General features: G+C 39.8%; 1 protein-coding gene across 7 annotated transcripts in view; it reads right to left on the bottom strand.

The window, feature by feature from the left end:
* Window positions 1-18,282, bottom strand: part of SH3D19 (SH3 domain containing 19) — an 86,504-nt gene that overhangs the window by 10,082 nt on the left and 58,140 nt on the right. For 5 of the 7 annotated variants that reach the window (XM_037378757.1, XM_037378738.1, XM_037378797.1 and 2 more), the window contains 7 exons: window positions 12,112-12,219; window positions 8,570-8,682; window positions 6,303-6,361; window positions 3,787-4,063; window positions 2,425-2,493; window positions 1,060-1,132; window positions 587-717 (listed from right to left, as the gene is read on the bottom strand). In XM_037378757.1, coding sequence (XP_037234654.1) covers window positions 587-717; window positions 1,060-1,132; window positions 2,425-2,493; window positions 3,787-4,063; window positions 6,303-6,361; window positions 8,570-8,682; window positions 12,112-12,219 — 830 coding nt within the window. The remainder of the gene's footprint in view (window positions 1-586; window positions 718-1,059; window positions 1,133-2,424; window positions 2,494-3,786; window positions 4,064-6,302; window positions 6,362-8,569; window positions 8,683-12,111; window positions 12,220-18,282) is intronic. The other 2 variants (XM_037378775.1, XM_037378765.1) reach the window with 1 other exon arrangement.

The raw sequence follows: 18,282 nt of genomic DNA, 5'->3' as shown, positions 1-18,282 counted from the left end.
ACACCATCTCCTTGCACTGTGCCAGCACAACCATTTGTGCAGCCACTTAGTTAGCCACTTAGGTGAATTGATCCAGCTGGAAAAAAAATATTCTGGGAAGAAAAAAAAACATGTTTCGTTGGGTGCAGCTGCTGCCCTGACCTAGTTCACCACAAGGCTATAAAAGTGGTGATTCCAGTCCAGTTCAAGGGGTAAGAAAATGAGAGAAGCTGGGGGGTTGAGGGGAGGCACAAAAAGCAACCATCTTACTGAGTGTTGATTCTTACGTGTGGCTCTGAAAAATAACCTGCTCTGCAGGCCCTGAGAAACAACCCAGGTTAACAAAGAGAATCTGGTAAGGGCCATGATTTTCTCACTTGGCCTCAAATTAACAGCAAAATAATCCCCATAACACAAGTCGGTTGTGCCAAATCAAGCATCTTTCTAATACCACACAAACAAGTAGATAGGTCTTCTGCACTGCCAGAGGGAAAAGAGATTATCCAGCTACAGAATGGAGTTAAGACACACAGGATCCATAGTTAAATTGAACCAGAAAACAAATGCAATAGGATCTTATGTAGCAATGCATACAAGGCCTACATACAACTACTTTAACAAAGCTGGCAGGAAATATCCCTGTGCGACTCCCACATTTTCCTCTGTACCACTCAGTATCGATTTTCTCCAGCAGACAAACGGTGTCTCCAGAATGAAGGTTCAAGTCATCAGCATGCTCTGTAAGACAGCATCATTTTATTTGTCACACTCACCAATTTTCTCAAAGTAAAACCTTCATATAAACCCCACAGACAATCAGAATGAGTTTTTGGAGTAATTGTGTAATGTTTGTTTCGTAATTGGGTAATGCAATTATTATGGGTAACTTTACTTGATAAACCAGTTAGCTTTAACTAAAAGGCTAGCCCAACTATAGCTAAACCCATGGATTTGAACAACTCTACACGCAGACCTTGCAGGCTGAGCTTCCTCATAATTTTTAAGTTCTAGTCCCTACAAAAGTTCCCATTTGAAAGTCTTGGAGTAAAACAAGCTTCCAGAATATTCACATTTACTTACCTGCAGGAAAATCATGCAGGACGACAGCATGAGGTACGCTTGGGTTGGAAACTTTTGGAGGGTGGTTTGAATCCTGACAACAAATAAATCCAAATGGTTTCTAAATCACAGAAGATACTAACAGAGATTCCCTGTTATGTACTCTGAAAGTGATTTTCTGACCTTGGACACACTGTTCTGGTATCAGAGAATCACCTTTGGAGGCAATAATTAGCATGGGTCACACATCTATGGGTCTGCATTCTGTACACCTTTTGCCAATGTAAACTGGAATGCATTTCACCAAAATTACTTCTGAGCCAGTAAAAGGAAGGGAAGGCACGTAACTTTTCCCAGTATAGAGAAAGCCTCAGCTATCTCTGTGGGTCAGAAATCTGGAGCAATGATAGCAACTCTCATTGCAAGGGTTGTGGCCAAGTTTTGCGCTGCTGCTTGGTCCTGTGTGCTGCCAGTTCCTCTTCCTCGCTCGGAGAGAACCCTCCAGCCCAACCCTCCCCAGCACACTCAGCCTGGGCAGCACATCTGCTGACTGCCCAGCATTTTAGAGGGGCCAGCAAGCCATAGACCTTTGCTTACAGAAGATAACGCAGAGAAGAAATGACAAATTTGTTGTGAGATCTTTATATAGGGAAATTACACTCAAAATGTGAAAAATGCTGAGCCTTCTTCTCTATCCCATCCACTAGGAAGTTTTAGACTGTACCAATGATAATCACTGTGCGTGAATTACATTCAAAGTCATTAATTGTGTACAAAAACCCCAACACGGACAAAGATAAGGCCAGAATAATATGAATTACAACAGATAACAGCAGATTGCATAGAAATCTATTTCAGCCATGCAGGTTTCTGATAATAATCAAAAAGGCTGCTAACAGCTATAACTTATACTACCTATTTAATATGAATACAGTCATGCCCTAAAACCAGGCTAGGTATTGTAGAAGCCCAGAGAGGAAAATACTTTGATATCCATATGTCAAAGCCAATTCACTGATACATCATGTACAACCACTTCATGAAACTACTCGCTTATCTTTTGCCCACTTTTCAGATACTCAGCCAAGGGAGTGATTATTTTCCTATGAGACAGAGGAACTTTACCAGTTTCTTTCCCTTCTGGCACTCCCAAGTAATTACTGTTGCTGTGCTCTGTACGCAGAATGTCCCTGTGCTATAAAGCAAATAACCATTATTGGGTTTTGTTTTCATGGTTGTTTTGTTTTTATTAAAGAAACACAAGGATGTAATAAACTACTATTACATTTCTTAGTGTAACCTTTAAAGCCTAAAGCGCTTGATACTGTAATGCAATGGCAGTCTCGCTCATTAAATATTTATCAGCAGAAAAAAAAAATGCCTTACCTTACAGGACAGTTCTCCAGTGTTTCTGGGAAGACAATCTTCCTTGGCAACTCCATGAGGCACAGGTTGCTTGAATAGAAACAAAGGTAAATGGAAAAAATTGTTTAATTTCTAAGCACCGGAAATTCCTACTGCAAGTGAAAATGGTCAGATGATGGAAATAATCAAACCACCTACTACAGGTAACTAATTTAGGAGTCCGGGGGAAGAGGACGAGCTCCTTTGGAAGGCATTCAGAACGGACTGCTGGTGATACGAAGGCCACTTTGAGAAACCCAGGTGTTACCACCTGCTTTAAAAGTTTCTTAGCTACCTAGCTGTTACCATACCACGTGGTACATGATGTTCAGCGGCACACTGACACAGAAATGTGTTCATTTGCCATGGAGGACGCTGGAAAAACAACTTGGGGGGAAAAAATTCATTGACAGTAACACTTGAGGGCAGGGAATTACTAGTGACCTGCTACTGAAGAAAATCTCATCTACAACAATGTCACATGTTTCTTGTGTAAATATGTGTGGCTACACTGGAGAGGAAGCAACAGGCTTCCCTTATCTCAAAGCTCTTCCTACTGTTAACTTAGATACACCCTTCGCTCTCTTACTTGCTCCTCTGCTCCACCAAGGATATAAATGCAAGAGTGAAGATCAACAATATGGCAACAGAAAACTTCCACTTCATACTGATGAATGTTGACGTTGTGTGGGTGCTTTTTTTTTTGACACCAACACTGATTAAAGCAGTCACCAGCTCTGATGACTGACCAATTTCTCTCCTCTTTATCCATAATGTTGAGCCACTTACATTTAATAGTCCCTAATAACACATGTAAATACCAAAAAGAAACATTTTTATAATGAAAAGGGATGGTATCAATAGAATGAAAATGTAAGATAAGTGATGTTACGTTCCTCACTCTTTGTAGGCTTGATGAAGCAAGGACAACTACTTTTTAAGTTCTAATGCTCCCCCAGTTTCCTTGAGCATTTTGACATATACAGGGAAAACCAGTATACAAACACAATTATTTAGCATCGTTTTACATGCTGTAATAGAATTCAGAACTGGTGACTGTAAAAAGAACCCCTCAAACCCAAAAGCTATACGTTAAAGATATAAATATAAAAATCACATATATACACAACCCCCACACACACATATATCTATACTTTGCATGTATATATTGCCTTCTCCAGTATTACCTCACAGTACTTATTACTATTTACCTATTAGTATTTTCTAAGGAAGATTATGCTGATAGATACACTTTGAAAGCCACACCACAGTAACCCACCTTACTACCTTTTTCACTACTGTTCTCACCAGCACTGTTCTATAAACAAGTCTCAGATACAGTACCTCTGTTCTCACCATGTACTTATTGTAGAGAGGATGACCTGGTTTAGGCCTAGGAGGTAATGCTGGATCTGGATTTTTAAAGACTGAACTTTTTGCTCTCTTGGGTCCCAATCTGAACTTGCTGGGTTTTTTATCAGGAGCGATGTCAGAAGCAGATCGTGACAGAACATCCTTCTGGGAGGTGGTCTTGGCTGCAGAGAGTTTTGGTGGAGGTGGCCTTCCAGGAACACTTTTAGGTGGGGGAGGTCGAGCAGGTATAATTTTTCCATCCACAGGCCTAAAAATTGGGCAAAACATCAGTGAAATATGCATATTAATAAGCCTGCCACCTCATCCTCCACCACAGCCCTAGCTATAGAGTATGCAATAAGGAAACGTGGCTCGTGATGACCTGGGCTGTACAGTCTGTAGTATCTGAAGCTTTCTGGGAATACATGAACTCTTCAGATAGTGGGACTGGACGATCAAGTCCTTAAGACAGGTCCTTTGCCCACATATTTCCAAGTCTGCTCACCACTTCTACTTAGCAGCAGCCTGACAGCTTTCTTGGGAGCCCACTAGATAAGCAGGATTTCTTTCAGCAATCCACCGTTAGAAAGAGCTTTGTCTGAAGCTGCCTCAGGATGGAGTTCTACTGGAGCACTTCAGTGAAAGCCCTGAGAAGCTCTGCTGATCTAGCTGGTCTTCAGCAATCAGCCTAGCTCATACCCTGGGATGTCACTTACCTGAAGTGACTTTTGGGCCTCTGCTGAAATTCATGACATATGACACCACTTTGCACAATGGCATCAATAGCAGAATTTACCATTTTTATGCAACAGATGTCTACTGCAGAAAGGAACACTGGTGAAAATTCTCCAGTTTTCTGGCAATGCTGGAGGTACCACACTCTCATTATTGTACCAGTAGTTTCGAAAACAAAATCAGACACTAGTAAGTGACAGTGGTAATTAAAAAAAAAATTAAAAATCTAAAAATCCCCCCTATTAAGCATTGATTTAAAAAAAACCTGCCTATACGGTATACACAAGCCATGATTTTTAGAATTGAAGAGAGTAGCCAAATCAATAATTTGCTAATTAAAAATCATCTCTGTTACAAATAAGCATGTACATAAAACTTTGACTTCCTGTTATTAAGAAACTTGACACTACCACTATTCAAAAAATACAGTATTGTTTGATTGTTATTGGGGAAATCTTTGGCCAGTTACCCCAAGTTTCTGCTACAATTGCCTCTCTTTTTTTCCACATAGTGTAATTCAGCGTAATTATTTGCTTGCATAAAGAGTCTGTAAAAATCATCAAACACATCAAACATGCATTAGTACAGCTCCAGACTGTCCTTCTGACATACTTTGTGAGTGTCATCCACCACTTGAGAAGATACTGGTGCTCTACTAATGCTCCTGATAGGAGCTCTCTACTACTATCTGAGTATGGATTATTTTTTAAATTCCAAACAAATTTTCTGCTTCTGTTCAACTTCCACCTCTCCCCTTTCTTGGTCTCATCCTAAACTAAGCATTTTTAATACGGGGAAGGGGAAATTCCAAGTTAGACTGCATTAAACCTGGAAATAAACCAATGCATACATTTGTAAGGCAACTCAACTAAACAAGAAAACCCTAACAAGCAATTCAGAGAATTATTACTGCTTAATTTAAAAAAACCCAAATAAATAAAATCTATTTGAACAGAAGAGTGAAAGGACAAAACATTTACTGCAGTTCCAGAGATCCTCAGGAGAATCAGGAACGCTGTTATGCTAAACAGCAGAAAGTAACAAGCCTGTAAGGGGCAATAATGAGGTGTTCCCTTGTGGGTACAACTACCACATTCTTTCCTGTTAATGAATACTCATTACTGCTGATAGACTAAGTTTAATAACTGAAAGATTCTCTTGTCCTGACACAACAGAGCAAACTCTTGTGTTGAGATAGCCACAGTGAGCTAGCTAACCAATGTCTTATCTCCCTCCAGTTTGCCTCTGCCATTTAGCGGACCTGAATTTAAGGCTGGTCCAGCTACTTTTTCCTCTGCAGACCTTCTTTCCTGCTGGTTCAAGAGAATAAAAAACCCCAAGGTTAGTTGATTCCACACCTTTACAAGTGTTTTAGGTCTGAAATGAATGGTATAAACTAGCCAGTGCTTCTGGAAAGGTGCTGGCCCAGCATCTGCCACCTCCATTCCTTCACCACTCAAACCCAGCCACAAGTGCAAGTGCCGCAAGTGAAAAGGTTAAAGATGCAGAAGGGAGTGACTGTCAGCAGCCACTGTACGTTAGCTGAAGAGCCAAACAGTTGTCCTCCTATAATCTCCCTGCTCATACCAATAATGTACAAACAAGTATTAATTAGGTAGCAACTTAGTCCTGCCTATTTATTAGTGAGCATACCATCTACCCAAACCTACTGAATTAGGACTAGGGAGTTCATAGTGTCTACATTGAAACTAACTAGGCAAACTAACTCAGAAACACCACTTTTAAGTGAGTCACTAAAGAATTGCACTTACCTTGGGGGTAGTACAGGTTCTAGCTGAGCCACTCCACCCTGTTCTGAATGATCCAACTCCTACAAAGATTCAAAAGAAAGAAGGCATTTCTTTAAGCCTAAGAAACAAAAATGATCTTGTTTAAATGATGCATTTCTTATATGAAATTATATCCTACAGACAGGAAAAACAAGGTTTTCTGGAGGTCTGGAAATAAAGTTGTAAGTATTATGGTGTGTTCTAGCATTTTAAAGTCTTGTTGGACACAGAAGGAGATGTAAATAACCTGGTTGACTACCTGAATCACAGCTTAAATTGTGCATTAGGCATGACTCAGCCCTCTTTTCCTACTATATAGGAGTCAGAGCTTAAGAGCCAAATTCAGGAGCGTCATACAAATGTACAATTTCACTGCCCGTAGGATTCCAGCTGCTGCAGTTACGTTACCAATTTTCATTTAACTTTGACAGATGAAACACTCTGAACAGGCTTAAAGCAGAAAATATGACATTGACGCAACTCACACAGGACAACGTCTCTTGCAAATAACGTTAGCTCTCATTAAAGAAGGCATCTAAGTATGTTTCCTAGAGATCTAACAGATAAACCCTGGTGAATCTTGCTTTGGCAGATAAAGGCTTCACTCCTCCCAGATGCCTGTCCTGGTCCTGCCAGAGTACTATACTGTAGCAGAGTCAGCAGAGGGGAACATGTGCCACATCTGAAGGGCTTGGACCACAGTAACGGATTAAGAAGCCACCATCCTTTCTGCCTCCTGCTGTTCATTTTCACCCCAGTGCCAGGGAGTACTGCCAGCTCCACCGAACAAGCACAGCTGCCCGGGGACCAGCACGGTAAATCAGAGTGCTGAATCTAGGTTCAGCAGTATCCTTTTTGAATCAGTAATTTTAAATAGGTCTGAACAGGCTTGTTTACTTAACTAGGAATACTTGTGCCTAAAACTGGTAAACAATTTCTGTGATTTTGCCCACCTAGAAAATACCTAGATGCATTTTGTGACAAAATTTTGACCCTTGATTAAGTCCCCATATGAATGTTCCTGATTAAATGATCCTGATTAGAAAGAAAACAAGTAACCACTTTCAGATGGATGTTACCCTCATACCAAAATTTTTGCTCTTCTGTGTGAAAAGGAAGATAATCTGTGCCAACTGCTGCTTACGGTCAACAATTTTTACTGTTGCTGGTTAATCACTTTCACTGACAAACAATACTAGTTTCAGAAGCACAGTTGTTCTTATCTTTCCAAAGCTAAGATTTAAATGTTTCAGTGGATTTGATGCAGTCTTTTTCTTAAAAAAAATCCTCTGAAGCTTACATGTCTGTCACAATAACCTGGATGACATTGTAGAAGTTTTGAGGTCGCATTGTATAAAATGTTATTTAATGTCTTCTATCAGAAATTAGTTTTTCAGCATTATCTGGAAAAGATGGGACCTCTATGAATAGCCTCTTCAATCATGGCATTTAAAAACCTCTTTATCCTGTTACTAGAGGTAGCCACAAAGACATTTGTTGGCAGCTGTCCATCTAGTGAGGGCTTTTGATCTGATCTTTTTACTGCCTGTGGTTTCTCTGCCATTCTTGTCATCACAGCACTCAGTATTTGGAAATTCTACTGTCATTTTCTGGTTTACTTTAATTGCCTTTTGTAAATCTGTCTCAAAGGGCATATAGAATACACAGCTACGAAGTCTACCATTACTATGTGCTCAGGAGTGAGGAGCAGAGCCTTACTTTCCAAAATAGATGGTTCTACTCAGGCTCTGATAGGACCAGTAGAAAATAACTAGAAGCAAAAAGCTGAAGAAAGCAAGCTTCATTCATCCACAGGAAAGTTTTCCCTACCTGGAAATTAGCATAGACACTGAGAGGTACTGTGTATATGAAGGTAAAAAAAAAACCCAAAAAACATTTATAAAGGACTTTGACAATATTTAACTATGTAAATCTCATGGGATTTGAACCATTTTGCAGTGCTTTTGAAACTAAATTGTAGAATATCCTGATTCCAGCTGCTAAATACAGAAAATTGAAGATAGATGTGATCAAAGTATACTAAAATCAACAAAGTGCTTTTGAGAAACGAAGCAGTCTAAATTACCTAATTAAATTAGAGAACACAATTAAAAGAAAAAAGCCTTATATTTTTGAGTAGTTCGTTTCATCCTTTGGTCCTTCAAATAACTTTACAAATTCTTGAGAGTCAGAAGAGATCTGTTAACCAAAGCAGACAAAGTTGTAATAGGAAAACAGTTCTAACTTACCACTTTTTTTACTAGGTCAGCACTGTCGGGTTTTCCCACTGTGATATTCAAGGTGTTCCCAATAGGCTTTTCAGCAGGAAGCGGTGGAGGGCTATGTGGGATGTCATTTAAAGCTGTAAAAAAGGAAAAAGTTCCTGAATTAAAGTCTAATTAATAGCTTTTTTACATGGACCAACAATAGGTAAGGGAATCCACCTTGGTTTGGGGCATTTTTTTGTGAATGCAACTTCCTTCCTCAAAGCCAGAGCAGCCGATGGGCAGGACCAGTTAAAGGCTAGTGAAGAGAAAAGGGACACGAAGGGACCACTGCCAACTCTGACGTTGACTTCAGGAGTACTTCCCATCCTGCGTACTGGATCTTCACTTTACTCTCAGGACACCAGCAAGTTATCCTAGGGCTTCAGAGTTTCAACTGCAATACTTGTTGATATAATATTAGACTAGCAGAAGGGTTTCTACCCCTGGGAATGTCAAGCTCATTACTGGATACCCTGAAACACCATCACCATCTCTCAGTCACATTTTTAAAGTGGCTCACTTTTTTCAGCTGTCAGCTCCTGGAATATCATTCAGGCTGGAAAACAGCTGAGGGTTATTTCAAGTAACCCTGAAAGATCAGGAGACTTGGATGGAAAAATCTCCAGAAAGGTAAAGGCAAGAAAAGAAACTGTTGCCTGCTACAAAATTCAGGGTGACAGAAAGAAAACAGAGATGGAAGCTCCCTGGTAGTCTTTAAGGAGCTAAGCAAATCTAGGACATGGAAGAGGAAACAGTACAGCTTTTACTAAGGAAGAGTGACCATGTACTCAGTCACAATAAAGAACACAAAAGCCTGCTAATTAGATACCTGCTTTCAACACCTCTGCCATTAAAACCTGGGAAGCACTTGGGCAGGTTTTGCCAACATATTTACCCATCATTTTGTCTTTATATATTGGAACTTTGCCATCTTACAATGTATTTGTATCCCAAGTAAATTAATTTCATACAAAGAACTTCAGACACTAACGTTCTTTGACTTCCAGCCAGTCTTGGATTTATGTAAAAATATGTGTAGACAGCCTGGACATTTACAGACTGATGACAAAACCCAAGGAGATTCTATCAAAACGAAAACTTTCAGTTGCTCATTTCATGAAACGTACTCTCAACAAAGAAACAATGCATAGAAAGGAGAAGTATTGTTTGTTTTTAACACCTCAGTTGCATTATTATGATCTAAAGTGTTTAAAAATTGATCAGTTCAAGAATAAATCCCTTATTCTTAGGAGCCAGCCACAGCTACAGTGTTAGCAGTGGCCAAGCACAGGGGAAAAAACGCTGGCAAAGTTCATCACTCTTCTAAGGTAGTATGATGGATGAAAAGCAAAGCCAACACCTGACAGTAACTGCAAAAGAAATCTCCTCTTATCATACCTTACTGATATATAAAAAGCACAAGAGATTTATTCATTCACACCACTTCAAATCTTGATATATACACGGATGGCCTAGTTTCCTCACTTTCACTCTTTACAGACCAAAATTAAAGGAAATAAAGGAAAAAAAATCCCACCCCAAATCCAAGAACAAGGCGGCAGGTGCTATTTTCAGTGATTTCTAAAAGTAATAACTGAAGTGGAATTTTAAAGCTTCCTTTCTAATTACATCTTGACAAAAATACTAACGGTCAATGAGTGCTTTACTGAAATTGAAGTTCTTAAGCATCCAGCTCTGTTCCCTTTTTGGTAGTACTTGGCAGGGTTCTTTTTGGTTTATTGGAACTTTCCTTTTTGGTTCATGCTGGCTCCTGCCAGAATTAATCTCCCTCCATACCCACGACGGTGAAGGACCGCTTGTACTGAGGTTACGTGTCCCTCTTACCAAGTAAATCCTACTGTATCCATGTTCTACCTTGGCCCAATTGTACTCATTTCTTAACTTTTAACAGCTTACATTTCTGCAGCAGCTCCCACCTGACAAAAAGCTACTCTGCTTTCTTAAAACCTGCTTCTGTTCCTCCACATTCCATTAATCTTGCAGCCACAGCCTCCCATAAAGCAGTCCTTCACACCCTCCTGACAAGTACAGCCGAGTACAGGATGACCAGCAGTCTCCTGCGGAAAGTTCAATTACCACCAGAGAGCAGCAAGGGACCGGTTAGCTACAAGTCTAAAAGAGAATCCAGCTCAGGAGGGGGAAAAAAGAAAAGGAAAAAACAAATTGTGAGGTCATTTGTTTTGTTTTGAGTGGTTTTATTTTTCTTTTTTAAAATGGAAATTATTATTTCCTTTGTGGAGAAGAATTATGTCTTGGAATCTTAACAGTAGTTCATAAATATATTCTTCCAATGGCAAAAGCCTTTTATTTATGATCAGGTATTAACAGAAAGACTTCTCCTCATAGCTTTATCTTCAGTCTTCTCTGCATTTTTAATCATTTCCACTGCATTTCTCACATACGCAGAGGTAAAGAAAACAGTATTGTAGCACTGGGATGGTGGGGTGTGGGAGAAGGGAGCTCAGGAAATAATGAGAGAAAGTCTTAGGAGAAAAGCCACCTGGACATCTAGTTGCTACAAGTTGGCTCTACACTTACTCAGTGTAGTAAAAAATGATTTTGAAATATGAGTTTTAAGAGGTATCTTGTGACATTTCTTCCTAAGCTTTAAGGATAAAACATAAGGCTAAACAGGAGCAATTATGTACTCCAGCATGCAATGATCAGCACAAAGACCTTGGAGCTCTCTGATTGATGTCTGCGCTGAGATGTTGTCAGTATAATTTGTAAAGCTGTAAAAGACTAGAGGTGGAACGCATTAGGGATATGGCAACTGTCAGAAAACTACAGTCAAGACCTTGACACAAAATTGAACACATCAAGTTTTTGCATCCAAATTCTCACACGCCTTTTTTATTCCCTCCATTGCTACCAAAACAGTATTGCTTAAATGGCCACAGATTTCAAATCTAACAAGAGTCAAGGGAACTTTTTGATGTGAGCTGTGATAACTATGCTTACATCCCAACTAAGCTGTGTTTGAAGCAAAGTTTAATACACTAATGTTGTTCCTTTGACAAGTAGGGGCCTGGCATCCAGGTAGCTTGGGAGCAGCATTAAAATATTCTCAGCTGATGCCGGAACAGAAATCAATTTGATTAAAGGTACAGCTCAGTGATACAGTTTAGTTGATGAGACAAGCTTGCTTCTGCTGAAAGGGTCTCCAGCTCTTCTCTGCCAGCCTCTAGACCTGCTCCCCCACACACCCCCTGTTCACCTCAGATATGTATTAGCACCATAAGGTTTGAGAGACATCAAACTTAGCACAAGGGAGGGAGCCAGAGGAGGTAGCTAGGAGGCAGGGAGAGAGGAACACGACTCCCAGCTGTTTCTCACTCCCACCACAGCCCTTAGGTTGGCTCCTCCATCTTGTCAAACTTACCACAGGATTCCTTTGGCAGCAAGTGTAGCTAGTAAACAGCAACTCCATTAGTAAATAATAAGTCCCAGTTAAAATTCCTTTCTGACAGGGATTTCTCAGACAATTTGGGAGAAGAACTTACATTTCCTGGGTTTAGCTGGGATTCGGATCACAGTGGGTTTCCGGGCTAAAGCTGGTTGAGCTGCTTGTTCCTTTGCAGGTTCACTTTTGGTGACGAACTGAAATGGATCTAAAATGAAAAAAAAAAAAAAATTCCAACACATTTATTTCTTGAACACAAATCTCACCAGGTATTGCTTTCATTATTAATGACATTTATATTTCACACCCAAGGAAGTCATAAAAAAAAGATCTAAATCAGGCTGATGCAAGTAGCATACTCAGCTCTTTGTAAATAACATGTTTCTTCTGTACATCTGCACTCATAGTTGACTTAACATAAACATGCTCCAGATGCCTTCTGGGATTATATAAGCCACTGAACAAGAAGAACTGCATTGCTTAGTAATATGGACCTGAAATCAGGATGGCTTTAGGGAAACGTTTTCAAAGCAGTTGCTCTGATATGCAGACATAGCTGTGAACACATTCACTAAGAAGTTTTAATCAGTACAATCTTTCCAAAGCTAAACAATCAGCACTGCAGCAGACAAAATTCCTACAGAAACAAAACAAAACAAAGCATTTAAATATTACTGATTACAAAATGTTTTCGCTGTAGAACAACTAATTCCCTGGAAGATTCTCCATCATTTTGTTGATTATAAACCTGGTGTCATGGGAGAGACTGATTCAGACCAAGGACTGGGAGTTGTGCCTGAGCTCTGCCCCTGCCCATATCACTCACTCCTCTACAAGTCTGTCCAATCATTCCACCAGTAAGACAGGAGCAATGTTTTCTATGCTTCACAAACTTAAGCACTAGTCTCTTATTAATAGGCACGGGAACATATGCACATGTAGAAGACAGCTGTAAAAATACTTGTACATAAATAAAATCCAAATCAGTAAGTTCTTTCTCAAGTACAGCTTCATGTCAAAGAGCAATACTTCATTTATATCTCTTCTCTGTTGTTAACAACTGCTACCTTTTTCTATGAAGTTACCAAAAACTGCAGTAAAATGGCAAGGCTTAACGGTATCGTAAATGTGTAAAGTAGAAACTGGAGAAGCACTCCAGATAATAAATTCTCCATGACACATACTCATAGCCCCAACAACTGAGTCTTATCTCCTCTGGTGGCCTTTTTAGATGTGTAGCTCAATGAGATGTTATTTATGGACTGTCTGAATCTCAGAGAGGAAGTATGCTGGGCATCTTTTTAAATTCTTTGGGACTTTTTATAAAAACATACCTTTCTCAAAACTACCACCACATTTTCTGACAAAGTTGGAAGCCCTGTGTTTGATAAAACCTTGTCATCAACACTTACAAAAAATGATTTAAAAAAATATGTAATATGAAGTCATCATTTCTTACAGATAATTTTGGATAGTATAGCACAATGCAGTTTATCAAGACACTAGAAATCTGTGTCTGGAATATACATAAGATTTAAGAAAATCCAGAAATACAGTATTTATTTATGAACAACCTCATAAAAAAAACTTCTTAGCATTTTAATTAAAAATTAAATTTTTTAATTTGGCATTTTTAGAGAGAGGGGAAGACGACCAAACACATCAAGCTCTGTTGGTTTTTTTTCAAACCAAAAATAGTCCCGAAGTCATTTCAGAGAGAGAAAACACTGTAATACTGAGCTGCTGAATAGCAGCGTAATGGACTGTCCTGCCACACACACACACAATGGTGGTCACAGCTTCCCCAGCCTCTGTGCTGCTCCTCCTTGCTGGGTGTTTCTGCCTGCAGCTGGCAGCCCCTCTGCCCATGCCCCCAGCTCCCGCTGCCAGTGCACAGCTGTAGCCACAGCAGGGACAACATGCTGCAGTGCAGTGCTGACGCGTGTTCACTGCTGCTCAAATGTCCCCCCCCCACTAGCCCCTTCCCTTGCCTTAAGGCTTTCTTCGTAGTCATATCCATCACGTACGAGTGCCATGGGGGGTTGTGCCATGGTCTCTCTCCAAGGCAAGATAACCTGCCTGCCTACAGGCTCCCCAAAATTCTGCCTGGGTACCTTCATGTCACATTTTAATCATGAATCAAAGCACATCAATTCCTTCTGACAGGCTGCTTGTAAACAGCTTCGAGCATACACCTCAGGTAGAAAAGATCATGAGAGGTCAATGATTTGTCTACAGCTAAAGGTATACAGGCTATAGTCAAAAAAAAGCTCCGTTACCATCTAGACAGAAGATGGCTCCATCACGTTGTGCCCAAAGACACTGGCACATCCAGGAACTAGGCACAGGTAACACACAGTGTTTTAGAAGGTAGGGGTAAAACTTATCGTGCTGTTTAAGTAATGGATTAGCACTCGTCAGCAAAATGTTTAAGTCTCTTCAATGGAAGCTGCATCAGAGCTAGGGTTTTTCTAGAGGACTTGAAAACACAGACCACAAGAAGGGTGCAACATTCTGGCACTACAATCATGACAAGAAACAAAAATCACGGCCTTAAAGCAAGCCTGTAGTTATAATTTTCTTTTATTCCTTTATACCTACGTCTGCTAGCTACAATACTAACATTTGAACTGCATTAAATAAAGATTTACCTACTCTTGCACTGATGTTCAGAGTGACTTTAGTGTGGCTGAAAAAAGAAAACCAGACCTGGGGTTTCTTCTCTCTTTCAGTTATCTGGCAACTCTACAACAGAAATATTTGAGGAGTGACCCTGGCGAGGCAGCAGGGCAGCTGGGCCTCAGAGCTGCACTGGCCCCTTGGGAAGCTGGAGACACAGGGCAAGCAGAAGAAAGGTGAGCAGGGCTAAGTCATGGGCTCCTTGACACAGCAGGACCATAGGGAACACACCAGCACGTGGAGCACCTCTCAAGGTAAGGTTCTGCCAAGGTTAAGGAAGTTCTGCATGAACAATGAGGAAACAGTTTTTCAAAGCCTTCATCTTATAAAAAAATAGACATCGTGAAACCAAGTGGAAATGCTCTAAATATGAAAATAATCACAGATCCGCATTCTTGTAAATTTATGGGTGATTTAAAGCTGTACAAAAATTGCTGTTTGTCAACTATTAATCATTGCTATGTGTAGAAATGGTTTTCTCGACCACTCAACAGTTGGCAAGAAGGTATCTACATCAATAAATCCAAGAAGTAATTTTTAAGTCTGAGAAAAGTAATTTCTAAGGTTGAGAAAACCATTTGATGAACCTTAGTTTTGCACTCATTATCTCATGTTCAATTATACTGTTGTCACCTCATAATTAGTTTAAAACTCATTACCTTGTTTGTGTTATTCCATTCCCCAGAGTTGGGTTTGCAGCAGAAATTGGCTGAGTAAACGACTGTGCTGCTTTGTGCAATGGGACTGACTGCTTTGTGCAGTGGGACTGACAACATATCAAATTTTTATGTTGTTTAACAACAATTGGGCATCATTTGAGCGTAATTCACTGAGGTGTGAAAACAGAATTGTTAATATACTCATTTAAAGCTTCTCAGCTCAAGGAAATTAATCTGCAAGGCATTTTTCATAACACGTATCAACAGACTATCGATTTTTTTTTTATTAAACTTTTATAATGATGCTTAAAGCCTGTGTCTTCCTTAGTCTCACTTTTCTACTGCTTCTGTTTCAACACATGTTATCAACCTTTAACGTGCTTATTCACAGGAAAAACAAACGAAAGCTGTGTATTCAAATACACCATATATCATCTCTTTCTTCTACCAGTTTAGGAGAGACAGATTTTTTCCCTGTCTGATTTACCATCCTTGTTTAAAATAAAAAATTAGGAGGTTACAGAACAACGCTAGGTTTTGCCCATGTGAGCAGGACAGATGGATACCTTTCTGAAATATTTATTGGTAGTCTTTAAGTAAGTGATAGGAAGATGGTAACAGACATCTCAACAGCAATAAGGGTAATCTCCAAACAAATCAGATGTGGAAAGCTAAAAGCACAACCAGTACTATCTGCTGCGAAGATGCTCAGTCCTGCAAGAAGTACTCCCAGTACAGATAAGAACAGTGCAATATGATAGGTGTTGATGCTGACATTACAACACTTGCTACCACAGAAGTATGCAACTGTGTCTACTTTCAAAGTTTGATTAAAAAACCCCTAAATCAGCTGTTACAGGCAAAGCTCACACATTCTCTGCACATAGCACAGTATTGTTATCAGGGTCTTCCAGGCACAGAGAATAAAGCCAAGCCTCATCAACAAATGGTTTTATTAAAACCTAGCCCCATGAAACTACTCTGGTACTTGTGGACACATACTTGGGGGAAGATTTTCAACAACAGGCCCCCACCAGTAATATAGCTGGACATTTCATGGAAACCTGACAGCTAACATCCCAAAGAGGAACGGGGTCCGTGCTGAAACACTGTGAAAGTCTGACGTCAGTTCACTCAGATGTTCTAAATCTCAACCTATTTACAACTATAAATAGACATATTAGACAGGTATCCTACCCAAATTCCAGCATTAGTGATTTTCCAATCTCAGTTTTCCCCAATATTTTTCATCATCAAAATTAACATTTCACCATTCTTAGAAATAGAGTTTTTGACCCAGAGAGAATAATATGGACTACACCACCTTTATCCAAATACGCAATTTGCAGCTCCCTCTGCATGGAAAATTGCCATGATCTGGTCATGACGATGTCTTTTAATAGACCGGGAAATTAAAAAAGAAAAAGGGGGTGGGGGTGGGGAGGGGGAAGAGAGGGAGAATGGGATGCAGGCTCTTTCAGGATGTAATCTGTGCATAACCTGAAAGTAAGCTCAGGGGAAACTCGGGCTTCTCAGCATTCTCCTAACACTCAAATAAAAAGAATACAGTATTCAGGAGTACACTTAGTATGGCTTCAGACTTAAATTGGAGCATAGACAAGCAAATCTGCTATGAAAACATTCTAGGATTTTTCTCCCTGGTCTTCACAGAGTTTTTTTATGACTAGCCCAGTTATTTTGGTAGAGGCTATGAACAGACTGTGTGGTCCTGCTTTATTCAAAGATTTATAGTTTGTCAGGCCAAGGAGATTTGCTTTACCTGATATGGCACATTTAGTCAAACAGGTGCTTGAGCAGGCTGGTGAAAATTTCTTATATGTAACAACCTTTACATATAAGTAGTTTTTCCAATGTTGTTGCCAAAGCATTAATTTTATTTCACCTGCTTATACTGTTCTATCAAAAGCACACAACACTGAAGCAAGCACACAGTAATTTCAGAAAGCTTTATCCTGAGGATTATCCTTCTTCCTGGAAACATTATGTCCAGATGCCAAAACAGAAATCTCAAACTTCTCACACATTAACAAGAATTTTTAAAGAGAGTTGTGCAAAGACTTCAGGACAGGAAGAGGTTATCCAGCAAAATTTACTGCTACTCAGAGCAGAGAAAAGGTAGTGAACTACTTGCATTGGCGTTCAGGCATTGCTCCCTGTTGACTGCTGGCATTTGATGGATCGCCACAAAAAGCAAGGCAACTTAAGGCCAGTGATCACTATTTTTGAGGAATGAGTCCAATCCGAAGAATGCATGTCTACAGGATTCACACGCAGTTTGCAAAAGGAGCCTAGCCACCATATGATGAAAGTGCACACGGTCAAAGAATTATGTAGAGTTTGATATTCCCTGGAAAGTATATTAAAAAAAAAATAATAATCCTAAGAAATGCAACTGAGGATCCAACCTAAATGTATTTGTTGAAAATGTAAGATGTCCTTAACTGAGCAATGAAATATCTCACTCACAATGTTAAAAAGTTGGAAAGCAGCTAAAATAAAATCTGCTACTAGAACAGCAAAATTTCTTGGGCTATTATAACACTTAATGACAATACAAGCATTTATGGGGTGGAAAACTACAGTGCTACATTGTACACAAAGAAAGATATAAATGGACTTTTTCCGAGCTTTCAGCACTTCTCCCCCAGACCGCAGGAATGCCCACACTTGCCATCTGTGTGTATCTAAGAGCACAACTATTTGGTTCATCGCTAGCTTGTCCATACCAGTAAAGGTGATAGTAATTACATTACTTTTGGCAAAAAAAGGAGTGCTTATACCTCCAGCATGAGCTATTATGTGAGAGTTTGGAGGCTATTGTTCCATCATTAATCTATTTTGCCAGTTGAAGTAAGACTAGGGTACTCAGATTGCAAGAACCTTCAGGAGGTGTCTAATCCAACCTCCTGCCC

The sequence above is a fragment of the Falco rusticolus genome, chromosome 1 (assembly GCF_015220075.1).
Source record: "Falco rusticolus isolate bFalRus1 chromosome 1, bFalRus1.pri, whole genome shotgun sequence".
Taxonomy (NCBI): Eukaryota; Metazoa; Chordata; class Aves; order Falconiformes; family Falconidae; genus Falco; species Falco rusticolus.
This window is presented reverse-complemented; position numbering and strand designations above follow the sequence as displayed.